The sequence below is a fragment of the Penicillium chrysogenum genome (genome assembly GCF_028827035.1).
Source record: "Penicillium chrysogenum strain IBT 35668 chromosome Unknown utg000001l_segment0_segment0, whole genome shotgun sequence".
Classification (NCBI taxonomy): Eukaryota; Fungi; Ascomycota; class Eurotiomycetes; order Eurotiales; family Aspergillaceae; genus Penicillium; species Penicillium chrysogenum.
The window spans coordinates 8283284-8296513 of record NW_026622749.1 but is presented as its reverse complement, the minus strand read 5'-3'; the positions used below and the strand labels follow the sequence as shown (position 1 = coordinate 8296513).

Genomic DNA, 13230 nt, shown 5'->3' with positions numbered 1-13230 from the left:
GGATCTTACGCAGGACAGACATGGATGGAGACGGCTGCCTGTAGTTACCTGTGTGGAAAATTTGCTCGGGTCGCTAATATAATGCACTGATCGACCATCAGACGCGCTCTCAGAATTCTAGCCGGAGACGGATTGACCAATATAGAAAGGAATTCTAGTAACTCCAGTACAGTCAGGTGTGTAGCGAAAGCCTTTGGCCAGGCAGGAGCGCATATGTCTCAAATCTTAAGAGAACGAATTCGCTTCAGTCCACTAAACCGCAGATAGAAAAGGATGTAGACTAGACTATTCCTCTGTAACACTGCGTATAAGAGATATACTCAGTTTCAGCCCCCAAAGACTCACACAGACTAACGCAACGAGTCCTATGGATAACCATCCCAGTGCCATTGCCACGCCTCCCACATGACCTGAGACAGCGCCATAAGTGAGGATTTCGGCCATTGTCGCCGTAGCACTGCTGTTAACGTGCTGCCACAGTATGGTGATAAATCCAAATCCAGAGCTGGCACTCACAGCGAGTAAAGAAGCCAATAGTACAGCTTCAGAAGGAAATGGTTTCACTTCAGTCTCATGGCCGTCTTCGTCAACTTCGTCATGCCATCCAGGGAATGTCGATAGAAGTAGGAGGCAGATGAACATCAATGCCACCACGATATATCTATACATTGGAGTCATCAGTATATTCGAGTACCGAAATGACCACCTGGGCAGAGGGAAAGGCTTACATCAGCCCATTGAATACAATCTTCTCTTTGAACTCATTTGCCATCATGATCAAATTGAGCGGGTCGGGTATGAATTTTGTGCTCGTTTTCCCATTATTGACAGGCTTTTGTGCCTGAATCAAATTTGCCAACACCTGTACGTTGCTAGAGCAAATTCGTCCTGTATGGCTCTGCGTCACACAGATCCCCATGTACCCTGCTCGCACTTCAAGCGTCGTTCCCTGGCCAGTTTGCGAGACATTGTGAACGGCATGCGCGATAGTTGAGCTCACTTGTCCGGGTCTTGTAAGCAATGGAGACTCTGTCGCTGTATATTCTAGCGACAGTAAGTATACATTGCTTAAACTGTTGGAAGAAGAACAGCCCGCGAGCAGAATGGCTGGGAGAATATACGTCAGTCCGTCAATCCAGGGGACGAATAGATTTCATTTCCTCACATAGCAAAATAAGTGCAATTACCGACAGGAGCATCAACAATTGATGAGTAGCGAACCGAGAACGAAGGAACTGGGATGTCTCTAGACCCGTCAGCACATACGAACTATTGCAAAACTCGCGGTCGTACTTACTTGCTTAAATATGGACCTGAGTGACATGGCTTTGGCAAAGATGTAGTAGGCTGAGGCTGAAGTGAGGGGCATCGAAGGATTAAGTAAAGAGACCAATTCTAAGCGCTTTTCGAGCTGAACAACACGACTTTACTAACCCTATCTAGACTAGTGAGTTTCCAAATGTGTTCTTATTAACTGGACCCTTATTTATGGATTTGGGCACCTTTGGCCGACTGCATAGCTACATTAATACCATCCTATATGAAAGAGAAGTGACATCCAAGGGTGTTTTTATAAATCCGATCTATTTCTTCCCCCGTTCTTCTTTTTTGGCGGTTTTCCCGTTCAAGTATCTTCATGAAAGGCCTGCTAGCTATACAAGCTACAAGGCCAAAATGGAAAGTGATCTGCTTGAAATATATTACGTAGGTCGTATAATAAACTTGGCAGGTGTCTGTTCCGTGGCGCTCGAAATCATTTTGATCGAGGACCTCAAAATGGTGACAATTAACACAATTAGAACCATTACCATTGCAACTCCCACGGTCAGCCCGGTCTTGATGCCAGTAGCTAGCGGGCGTGTCCAGATGAGTGCCAGAGGCACCACAATAAATGTCGCGGTCAAGATCAGATATATCAAGGTTGTTCTAACCCAAAAAGGCGCGTGACGCAACCCGTCCATGATAAAGTCTGGTAATGCGTTCCGAAACTCCGGTTTGGATCTGAACCAGAATGGGACCCCCACTACGACTATAACAACGAGAACAATAGGGATAGTGACAGCATACTGGATACTGGAATCAAGCTCGCAAGTCCAGAGGACAGCGAGTGGTATCCCCGAAGCCATTCCGTTCAACAAAACAAAGCTGGTTACGAAACCGAACACGGCCCAGAGTCTCTCTGCTGCTGAAATGGTTCTTTTCGTAGCCCATTTGCAAGTCCTGGCAATCCTGGTACCTAGCCGAGTTGCTATTGACCGAAAGACCAGTAACATCGGAAGCGTTCCAGCTTGCACAGGTTGACCATTCCTTTCTGCGTATCTCCTAGCATCATGTCTCACGGCTACCTTGAGATCAATCAACCAATGGCTGCACATAGTCATACGCATCAAATAAGCAAACGATGTCACGACAACGGCCACGATAAAAAATTGGCCGAGAGGAACTGGATCTGCAAATGGTTTAACTTGCATGCCAAAAACAGAGGCCGCGAAAGACATCGGGACAAAGATGAATGCGAGCTCGGTGAGTCTTGCCACAGCATGAGCTTCGTCAATCGAGCGTCGGCTGTCAAGCAGACCCATATTTGAAGTTAAAGATGCCGATGTTCGCCGAAGTCGATCGATAATGTGATCGATATCCTTGCAAAGTTCGTCTTTATCTTGCATCACCTCTAATCTCACGGCTGCAAGCTCCGTGGAAAAGGTTATAGACTGGAGCCCAATGAGAAACTCAATAAAAGGCCCTATAGAAGACCTCAGCTCTGGAAGCTCTCGTTGGGCACGGTTGATGATTTGCCGCCATAGGCCCAGTCTATCCTCCATCATCGTATCATCCAAAATTTCGATATCTATTTCGTCAAGAACCTGTCGCAGCTGGTTGAGGAGCGTCATAGTATCTTGCTTGACGATTCCGAACAACGGCTTTACCAGACCTAGTGGTCCCCGGTGCATCCTGAGTGCCTCACAGATCTCTAATCTGGTTGACTTGGTCTCTTTGAGTTTTTCCTCCAAATCTGTCACCGACTGTGTTGTTTGAAATACGCGGTCTAGGTCGACTGAGATTGCTTGACGAGAAGCAATCTGCTCAATGATAACTGTTTTCAGTACTTCACGGTGCTTCACATGTTTGTCGCCTTTTCGCTTTTTCTTGCCAATGAGCCAGTGCAACGAGTTAGCAAGGGAACGTTGATCCGTCACACGTTGTGGTTCCTCTTCAATTATGGAGTAGTAGTGCGACATGTCGTCATCAGCATCAGAATCATCACCAGCCTCGCCATTCTCCCCCTGAAAACCAATTGGTCCCCAGTATTGATGCATCTCAGATATCTCCGGCAAAGGGTCAAAAAGTACAATTACTACAGTCAGTCAGTACATCATGTTAGGTTTCTACTGTACTGCATGTACGTATCACTTACCGATCTCAGTGTTTTGATCAACGAGCCTTTTTCTCCAAATTGACACTTTCTCCTCTAAACCACACACCCTTTTCGTTCTCACGGTCTTTTTGGGATCTGTCCACAAGCCCCACTCTAGCCGAAATATATTTGTGAGGATCCTCGTCCTAACAGACCTTCCCCGTGTAAGATGTGTTGTGCTACCATCAAGCAAATCGCCAAGATCGCTGCCGGAGAAGTACGTCGGAAGTCGATAAACTGGTCGAATCCATCTGAATGACATGTAGGATTTCTCAAGTAATGCTGTGCTCCAGTTTCGAGCGGGTGGACTATCGTATTTTCCACCGGCATAGCCAGAATTCAGTAAATGCTCTTCGAAGAATTCTGGGTTGATGCTGAAGGTTTCACCCAGTATGTCTATCATGGGTTTAGAGAGGTCTTCCACGAAGATAAGCCTTTGCTGCACATCTGCTGAAACGTGACACAAGGCTGCGATATTCACTGAATCATCGATGTGTCCTGTCTCGGATATGAAGTTGCCGACATAGTCGTAGTATGTGATTGAAGTCCTCCCGTGACGAGGAATTTTACCGACATTTCCGTTTTTGATATGCTCTAGCACCTTTCCAGCATTCTGAATAATTTCTTCGTATGATGGTGGACCTGTGGCGCCTGCTTCACGAGGAACAAGCTGTGCTGGTGGGCATGTACGGAGCGGTGTGTGGGCAAAAGGAATAAAGTAAGGGGCAATGGGCCCAGCAGAAATAACCTGCCCTCCTTGGCATGTCATTTCGGTTGATGGCGGTCTGGAAGCAGGTAGCGGGAGTTCAGAAGGGTCTATTAGAGCGGGTGACTCTGAGGTCGTCTCTTGGGTATGTTGAGATCCGTTGTAATCCCCCGCATTGCGCAAAATAACTTCTAATGAGTTCGTTGAATCTCTTGGGGCGAGATGGGTTTGAGGAGGCGGGTCCAGTTGTGCAAGGGCATCATATGGTTGCCTTGTATCCATTATATGGAAGATTGGGACCGGCCAAATAATTTATATCAAAGTCTCAGTGCGAGGCATAGGTCGCATAGTTATATCGATGTCGGTGGTAGCTCAGCTCTGAGCTGGCCCGTGCGGCACTAGCCACGCATATCACCCCTCTTCTTCTTAGCTCCTCTCCTGTAAACTGGGAATTTTCTGTTTAAGTGAGTTTTGCCTTTTTGGGTTTAGCAAATATGTGTCACGTACCCTCCAATGCTCCCGGTATAAAAGACACGTCTCCGCTGCTCTGCTCCTTTTCTCTCGTTTTTCCAATATCCTGCCTCCCCATATTGCACTCGTAGCTGTTGCTCTGCAATTTCCCCAATCGAACACCCCGCCTGTCCCACGTAATATAAGCGTACTCCACTTGGACGAGATTCTGATCGATTCAGATGATGCCACAAGGAGCTGAGAAATTCAATTGTTGTGTGACCAAGGGAGCTGTCTTTTACCGCTAAACGCTGCCGGTGTCTTGTACTTGTTGTTTTCAACGCAGAGCGTGTGTGTGCGTGTGTGCGTGTTTGGGCGAGGGAGAGAGATGGTCAATCCCCGTATGACGATGAGAGCGTTCGAAAGTGTGAGGTAACGATGGTAGGCGGCCGGCTTCTCAGTCGAGATGTGCACGTACTGGCATGTTGAATTGTGCTGGCTGGCACGTTGAAGTCGAAGTCGTGAGACGCGCCAAACGATACTGAACTTTGAGCGGTTATGCGTGTAACGTGCTGTTGCCGATGCGACAGCGATATCTCTTTGCGGCGTGGATGTGAGACACGGTAGCCTGCTCCCCCTGCTTCTTTCTTTGTTCATTGTAAGTATGCTTCACATATGGGTCGATAAGAAGATGGGGGTCAAACCCGCCAGAGAAAGAGAAAGGGAAGGGAAATCATGGGTAGAGCTAAGCTGGGAAAGAAAGGAAGAGAGACCAACCCGAGAAAAGCAGAGTCCCAGTCCATCCAAGGTAGAGGTCTCAAAAAATCATTTATACTAGTTATACAAGTCTAAGGATATGAACAAAAGGTCCGATGGTGAAGTTGAAGCAGGTGTCACATCAATCACTCAAGGCTTCAAAGTCTCCTTGGATTGACGAACATATACGATCAACCATCGACATTTCCTCCTCTACTGGCACACCTAAGGCTCCAGCTTGCCAACTCACTGTACACACCAAGCTACCCCCTTTGACACTAATGATGTTGAAAACAAGTGGCGCGCTAGTAACATTGCCAGGCTGCGAGAACACCATCTTGACGACCTTGCACTTTTGATCTGCACCGTCACCCATATTATCGAAGGCAAGCAAATTGCTCAGTTCGTACGAGGAGTCCCGCTGCTGTCCGATTTTACCCAACGTCCAATTCCTGATGCTGGGGACATATCTCAGCAGACCGATTGCTTGGTCCTGCAGCCTCGCCCCACATGCAGCAAGATTTTTCGTCATCGAACTCGCGGCTGCCCACATATCCTCAGACAGAGCAGGCTCGGTCACATTCGGTACCCGTGGATGTACCTCGTAATGGCCAGATACAAAAAGACCCCATGTGAGACTAGGCGTCCCGATAGATGCTCGCATATCGATAGGCGTCCCCGAGACAAAATTGGTTATGTCAGGGTTAGGAATGGCCCTGCTTAACGCCCGAACAATCATCTGATGCACCGTTGCCGTGAGCTTGGTGTTATGACTTCTTGATGTTTGTAGAGCCTTTTGGATCAGTGGAGCCTCAATCTCGAGGAGTCTTACTCTGCTCTGGAGGGCGGCCCCTGGATCGAAAAACATGGGTGATCCAATCCAAGTACCCGCATCTAGCGTGCTGGCAGAGGCGCGGAGTCCAAGAATGTTGGCTACAAACTTTGGCAAGTAAACAGCTATCAATGGCTCGAGGAGATATTTCCAAGATATGGGAAGCCTTTCTGGTATGTCAAAGGGTACCGGAAGTGTTTGACTTGGCGGAGTCATCAAGAAAGATGCCTTCTCCTCCACGCCGGTAGTCTGGCGCCACGCATCTAGGAAGGTACGATGGAAGGCAACTCCGACCATGCCGTCCCCAAGAGCATGCGAGAAGGCAAAAGCGATAAAGCATCTTTTCACTGTGGAGCCTTGGGGTGACGCCAAAGGGAGGACCACGATTTGCCAAGGTGGGATATCAGCAGGCCATGGCCGGTCAAGTATGGCTGGCAGAATCTTCTGAGTCGTTGCCGTCTCATCTTCGCTACTGGCTTGGCGGTCGTGAATTATAGACACATGATCGTGGAGATCAATACTAGAAACCGCTTCGTATGCTGGCTTCTCGGTATGCTTGTCCTTGACGACCACGCTTAGGTATGGGTACTTCCCGATGCAATGTCTCAAAGGTGCAATATATGACTGTGCAGAATTAACATCTATATCTTCATTCGCAATTTCATAAACTGCTGCTATGACGAGTGCGTTGTAGTAGCCAACGTCTTCGCGACTAATTGTACGGCGTTCATTGGGACCTAGATTCCGGTTAGCGCCACACATATAACCCAAGGAAAGAGATTTCACTAACTTGCAAGTCTCATGAACTTTGTGGGATGCGCCATCTCTGTACAACGTACGGAGTACTCCATTCAACAACGAGAAACATGTGCTGTCAGGGGAACATGGCGGGATAACTATTTCCCGAATATCTATCTTGGAAATCCGGGAGCCTAGAATGGCCCCAAAGCGGATAAAAGGCCTAAGAAACAAAACTGAAACATAGCGCAGCGAGATGGGGGATTCCACCTACGGACGATCTGCGAGACTGTATGAACTGACGAGTCTATCAATTCAAAATTATTTTAAACACGGGAAAGTGATAATTACACGGCCAACTGGAGACCTCGGGCTCCCAATCCATGCAATGAAGACCTTTGGGTTGTTGAGATTGTGTATAGGTACTCTAACTACTTTTCCCAAGTATACTAAACATTTGTCCCGTTCGATAGATACTCTTTGCTGAACGGATAATCCGAATAACCGGCCGCTGACTCGACATCATAGAAACTGTCTCTCTTGTACGCATTGAGCTCCAGACCCTTCTTGATTCTAAATATTAGATCAGGATTGGAAATGAAGTGCCGGCCAAAGATGATCATGATGTCCTTGTCCGGATACTTCTCGTCCACCAACTTGCGGGCTTCCTGCGATGTGTACCCACCAGCAATAAGAAAGGGTCCATCCCATAGATCGTACGCAAAATCCAGTGTATCACAGCCAGCGTAATCCTGAGAGCCGGAAATCCGCGACTCAACGAGATGAAGATACGCGATTTCCGCCCGTTTGGCTTTGGTGATCACATCCGTGAACTGCGGGATCGGATTCTCCATTCTCATACCCTGGAATGTACTCCACGGGCTCAGTCGAAGCCCGACACGTTCAGGACCGAAGGCATGAACAACAGCTTTGATCACGTCGTCAAGAAGACGAGATCTATTCTCCACATTCCCGCCGTACTCATCATCACGCTTGTTACTAACGTCTTGGATAAATTGATCTAGCAAATATCCGTTCGCGCCATGGATCTCGACTCCATCAAAGCCAGCCCGGATAGCGTTCTTCGAAGCGACAACAAAATCCCGAATTGTGTGTTTGATCTCGTCGGTAGTCATGGCCCTCGGGATTACGGCACCTTCTTCCATGGGAATAGCACTGGGCGCTACGATATCGAACCCTTCTTTTCGGGCTACATCGATATCCGCGGCACGTCCCATGGCGAACAGTTGACAGAAAATAAGGCAGCCCTTGCGATGAATTTCATCCGTGATGATTCTCCAGGCAGCGACTTGATCCTCACGCCAAATCCCTGGTGCGTGGGGGAATCCGCCGCAGGTTGCTGATATGAAGGTTCCCTCGGTGATGATCAAGGTACCTGGCACTGCGGCGCGTTGGCTGTAGTAATCCTTCATGAGAAGTGTTGGCACTCGGTCTTCGGTTGCCCGGAAGCGAGTGAGTGGCGCCATTCCGATGCGATGTTGCACTTCCATGTCACCGATTTTGAGGGGCTTAAAAAGGCGTGATTGGTGCATTGTCAAGAATCCGTGAATGGCTGGTTCTTCAGTGGGAGAGTTGAGAATATTTCGACTTTCAATTGAATCCCGAAGAAGATCAGCTATTTATACTCTATTTCCAAGTAAAACATGCTAGACTCCTCGGATGAATGTAATAGAAGCTATATACAAGTAGGTATAGAGATACTTCCCAAAAGGGAAAAGAGATACTTCCTATTAGGGAAAAGAAAACGAATTTGACCTTTTGCGGTTAAAGTCATCAACATTGGACCAATCATTCATTTCAAATATGAGTCTAGTGGAGCACAATATCCGGAGAGTTTCCACTTCCAATCGCAGAGGTAATCGGCGCGCCACCTGCTCAGGTGGGCATAATTAGCCAATGATAAATAGAACAGCAGTTCAGTTAACTAGACATGATTTGAAATCAAGCCTTCATCACTCAACTGCTCTAATCCGGGAGTTGAGCAATAAAGCCTTAAAGAAGTTATCCATGGAGCTAACCTAGAGGGAATTTTCTTCCGCGAAGACCTTAACCTGGGACAAAAATGCTTTGTCAGACCATATAAACTGCCTAAGAACTATAAGAAGTTCTGCCCATGATGTATATAGCCATCTGAATCTGTTGTGGTTTAAATGCAAGAGTCGCACGTAGCCTTGTCGTATAGGCCCTGCGGGGGCGAAAGCACCCCCGATGTGCAAGAGCCAAGCCAACAGATCAGAGGAATCATCCCATACTAGACTATTACTCGCTGCTTGTAATTCGCAGAGTAATTGTAAGGAAAAGTGGGACTGGGGGTATGTAAAGTTAGCACAGCACGATGAGAGAATGAGAGTCAAACGCAATCAATGTGGTAACTTACAGGAATGGTTGAAGTCCGCCACATTTTGCAGCGCAGCATAGTCGAGCATAGGTATGCCGTTTGGTGGCAACATTGTGAGATGGGTGAGCGAATTGGCAAGCTCACTAACCTCGACTGGATAGACGCTTGATGGTTATCGATTTGTGCCATTGGCATTACGTCCTCTTTGTCGAGGATAGCAGAATCTCGGATACATTGCAATGCAAATACGTCCTTGAGGATTTCAACGAAAGCCTGGCCGAGCTCATTGGAGTGTTTTTGAAACCCAGGTGGAAGAATAAAGAAATCCGGATAGGAAAGGTCTCTCTTCCACTGGAGTTCAGAAAAGGTTGTGTGGTCAACAACTCGGGTTGAGCCTGTCATGACCGAACCATTCAAGTCTGACCTGTCGGCTGTAAGTCTTCGCTATCGGAAAATGGCCTAGGTTACTTACCAGAAGATCGCACGTTTGATGTCGTCGCTCAGATAGACGCCCTTTCTTTGGCATACGTCAAGAATGTGTCGTATTGCCCCCATGTGGAGCTGTACTTGACGTGGCATTCCAAGCTGGACCTTTATGATAAAACTTCAGACAATTGTTCCGAATATGGCAAAATTGCAGGAATCTTTGCACAGACCTCTATACCGGCTAGTAGCAGAATAGCTCCTATTGTAGACTCTGTAGCAGCCCTATCCGGAGAACTCATTCTTTGGCGGATAGAACTTAGAGCCTCGTTTTGGTATTCAAGATATTTTTTGTTGGTTATACTTTCCGTGGTCTTAAACGAAAGTGTGAGCATGACAGCGCTCAGAAGAGCGTTATCATCTAGTCCTTTTCGAAGGACAGAGCGGAAATTTTGAAGCACCAGTTCGTCAGTAACACTGAAGACCGGCTCCGCCACTTGTTGAGACCTTTCTATATTCAATAAGCAGTTGTTGGGCATCAGATAATTTCCAGGATCTTACCTCTGTTTAGCAATGCCCGTAATGTCGGCGACTCTGCGGCCAACATTTGGAATGGATCGGAGCCTGTAGTTAGGGACGCTGGTTGTGTGATAAGAGATTTGGCTTGTTTCTTCTCTCTTGCAGGTCGGCTCTGATTGTTTTCTGGGCATAGAACATAAAAATTATGACCCGAAGTTTGCTGACGTCTTCTTTTGCTCCGAAGGCCGTGCGCTACAGCATGCGATCGGGCTAGGCGCTTCGCTGTGCAGTCATTTGGGGACTTTATTGGAATAAAAACAAATTCATCACCTAAAAAGACAAGGTTAGTCATAATATATGGAGTCATGATCGCTCCCTTGGAGCTCTGCCCTACCCGAATTGGGCTCATTGTGTCTAGTCATCGAAATGGAAACGTGTAAATGAAATATACTGTCGTCCGTGGTTACAGCGTGGGCATATCCTGAATACAAGAAATAGTCTTCTGCAATACGTATGTCCCTTTTGTAAATGTACGATGAAGTGGTTAAATGAGTAAGTTGTCCAAGGTTGACAAGGTCCTCCAGGGCTCCCCAGAAGGGGCCCAGTTTGATTACAAATCAGAACACTGCACCTGGGCAGGGTTAACGTTGACAACTTGCAAACTAAAAAAGAGAAGCGTATAACTATACACAGCTGAGCAACACATAGAATGTATTCCAAGCATCACCTTTCCCAGTAGGGATGCTGCAGTGACCAGTGCAGCAGCCTTCCAGACCAACTCTGAGAAAGTCCCGAGCCAAAACAACGACAGACATCATATGATATGCATCTATCTCAATCACTATTCACCAAAACACATGTGTACATCACTCCACTGCCAGGCTGTCATACCACCAGAGCTCTCATCTGAAGCAAGAAAGCTAGCCACAGCCGCAATCTCCTCTGGGTGTTACCGCTCGTTATAACAAAGGAGATAATCTTTCCAGCACTGGTTACTAGGCGTACATCGCCAACTTGCACCCTGCATCTAGGACCAAACTCTATTACAACTGAGGGTTCAGTCAAAACAGACAACAATAACCATATCCCCCAGGCTTGATGATAATGTAAGAGGTTAGTTAATTTGAGGAGGCACTGGAGACCGAAAAAACGCCGGTGCGAAGGAGTGGCAAGCCGCACAGCGACCTCTCGAAGAGTGAGTGAGTGAGTGCAGTCAACTTCAATCGAAAATCCCATCCCATATCGCCCCACTTCACGATATCCCAATGATATTTAGGGATTGTACAAAAAATAATGGGACGAGCCGGGATCGAACCAGCGACCTTGCGAACTTCAATCGCACGCTCTCCCAACTGAGCTATCGTCCCATCTGGGATGAAGAATGAAGCGCATTTATACATTATGAACCTGGACTTAGTCCGACGAACCAATCTTCACACAGCTAACCCACTTTTTCAACCCACCATGCTTTAAAAATGTGAATGATCATAACATAATAGAAGGATTCCTATGAGTCCCCTCCTGTTAACAATAAGTGAGAATTGAAAGTATTAGCATGAGGGTTCGGCTTTTGGTACGAACCCTTAGCCGTCCGTGTCCACTGTCGCCTGCCCACCTTATGCAAGGAAAGCTTCAATCGTTTAAGACCAGTGCTGGGTCAAGGGGAATAACCTTTCAGAATATCAATGAAGTAATTGCCATTGCTATACTATAGGACGGTGTAGATCTTGGTATAGGATTAATCAGAGAGGTTTATCACCACTATAGAGAAATAATCAGGATGGAAATACCTACCTAGGTAACTAACTAGTGTAGTACTTTAGTTAACTAACATCCACTAAGCTGGGCCATATCATATACATTAATTAACCTCGTTCCTTATCTACTCTATCTTTATACCACTTCTGTTTCCACTTAAGATACAGACGGCTTCTTTACGTCCAAGGGTCTCAAGTCTTTTTTACTACTTAATCTATACTATACCACCCATGGATCTCTACAGCTCTTCTTTCTCCAGTTCCAGGTTTCATGCGGAGATTCAGGACTTTACATAGATCTTCGTATCTCAAAAGTAACCAACCGTTTTATTCAATAACAAAAAAATGGGACCCGCGCCGCTAACCTCGTCTAGTCGCAATGGGAAAAACGCAATGGGAAAAAGTGCAAAAACTAATGGGACGAGCCGGGATCGAACCAGCGACCTTGCGAACTTCAATCGCACGCTCTCCCAACTGAGCTATCGTCCCACTTGGGATGATGTCATGTTGGTTGCAAGGATCTATAGCCGTAATCTCCAGTTTCTGTTTGTGGTTGAAGAAGAATTGGAATCTAGCTACTTAATAGTGATGCGTGAAGCGCGAAGCCAAGCTTCGATTGTGAAGAAAGCCAATAATTAATATAATGGAAGCTAGGACTTTCTTATCTAATTTTCCTGAGTCTTCTTAAGCATCTAGAGAGTTGTGGCACACATTTCACTGGGGTTTCCAAGCTTGCCGGGTACAACTTGAAGTCGTCGTATTCAACATACCTGAGGCCTCTTTGGATCCCTGCTGCACATTCGTGTCATAGTGAGCACGTTGATTATTTTGTGCTTGTCCATGCTGTTGAGTGGGCCAATAAGTATTTGGACCATCGCGACACTAGTTGTCTTCATTCGCCTTTAGGATATAGCTTTTTGAATGTAGTTTAAGGCTACAATATATATACACTCCGCATTACACCCCCACATGTACATATCAAAGCATAAGTAGGCAAAGCACACCAACAATTTACTACTGAGCCCCAAGCGACAGTGTCCGTAGGATGTACAGTGGCAATAGCATACACTGACTACAAATCGTAAGAAATTAATGCAAGAAGTGGTGAGAACATACAGGTACACTGAAATCATATAAGGTCACGGCCACATCTTTTCCCTAGGAAAAATTGCGTTCATTAATTTTTTTTACTGGACGTCAATATTATACCTTTCCCGCTATTTTATTTTCAATGTCCATTACAAGGGGTAGTGAGACATAGGACCTGGCACCTTG

General features: G+C 46.6%; 5 protein-coding genes across 5 annotated transcripts; all 5 read right to left on the bottom strand.

The window, feature by feature from the left end:
- Positions 1-285: 285 nt before the first annotated feature.
- Positions 286-1105, bottom strand: N7489_003270 (Fig1 domain-containing protein; the record flags this gene model as incomplete). The annotated part of the gene is made up of 2 exons (XM_056709025.1): positions 286-661; positions 729-1105. Coding segments are annotated over 2 exons (753 nt in total), but the record flags the coding sequence as incomplete, so codon positions are not given.
- A 595-nt stretch (positions 1106-1700) lies between these two features.
- N7489_003269 (uncharacterized protein) lies at positions 1701-4403 on the bottom strand (the record flags this gene model as incomplete). The annotated part of the gene is made up of 2 exons (XM_056709024.1): positions 1701-3355; positions 3416-4403. The coding sequence occupies 2 exons, from the start codon at positions 4401-4403 to the stop codon at positions 1701-1703; spliced, it is 2643 nt and encodes an 880-aa protein (XP_056573326.1).
- A 1066-nt stretch (positions 4404-5469) lies between these two features.
- N7489_003268 (uncharacterized protein) lies at positions 5470-6983 on the bottom strand (the record flags this gene model as incomplete). The annotated part of the gene is made up of 2 exons (XM_056709023.1): positions 5470-6896; positions 6950-6983. The coding sequence occupies 2 exons, from the start codon at positions 6981-6983 to the stop codon at positions 5470-5472; spliced, it is 1461 nt and encodes a 486-aa protein (XP_056573325.1).
- A 363-nt stretch (positions 6984-7346) lies between these two features.
- Positions 7347-8450, bottom strand: N7489_003267 (alkene reductase; the record flags this gene model as incomplete). The annotated part of the gene is made up of 1 exon (XM_056709022.1): positions 7347-8450. The coding sequence occupies one exon, from the start codon at positions 8448-8450 to the stop codon at positions 7347-7349; it is 1104 nt and encodes a 367-aa protein (XP_056573324.1).
- Positions 8451-11316: 2866 nt separating this feature from the next.
- N7489_003266 (uncharacterized protein) lies at positions 11317-12525 on the bottom strand (the record flags this gene model as incomplete). The annotated part of the gene is made up of 3 exons (XM_056709021.1): positions 11317-11605; positions 11662-11665; positions 12321-12525. Coding segments are annotated over 3 exons (498 nt in total), but the record flags the coding sequence as incomplete, so codon positions are not given.
- Positions 12526-13230: the final 705 nt, after the last annotated feature.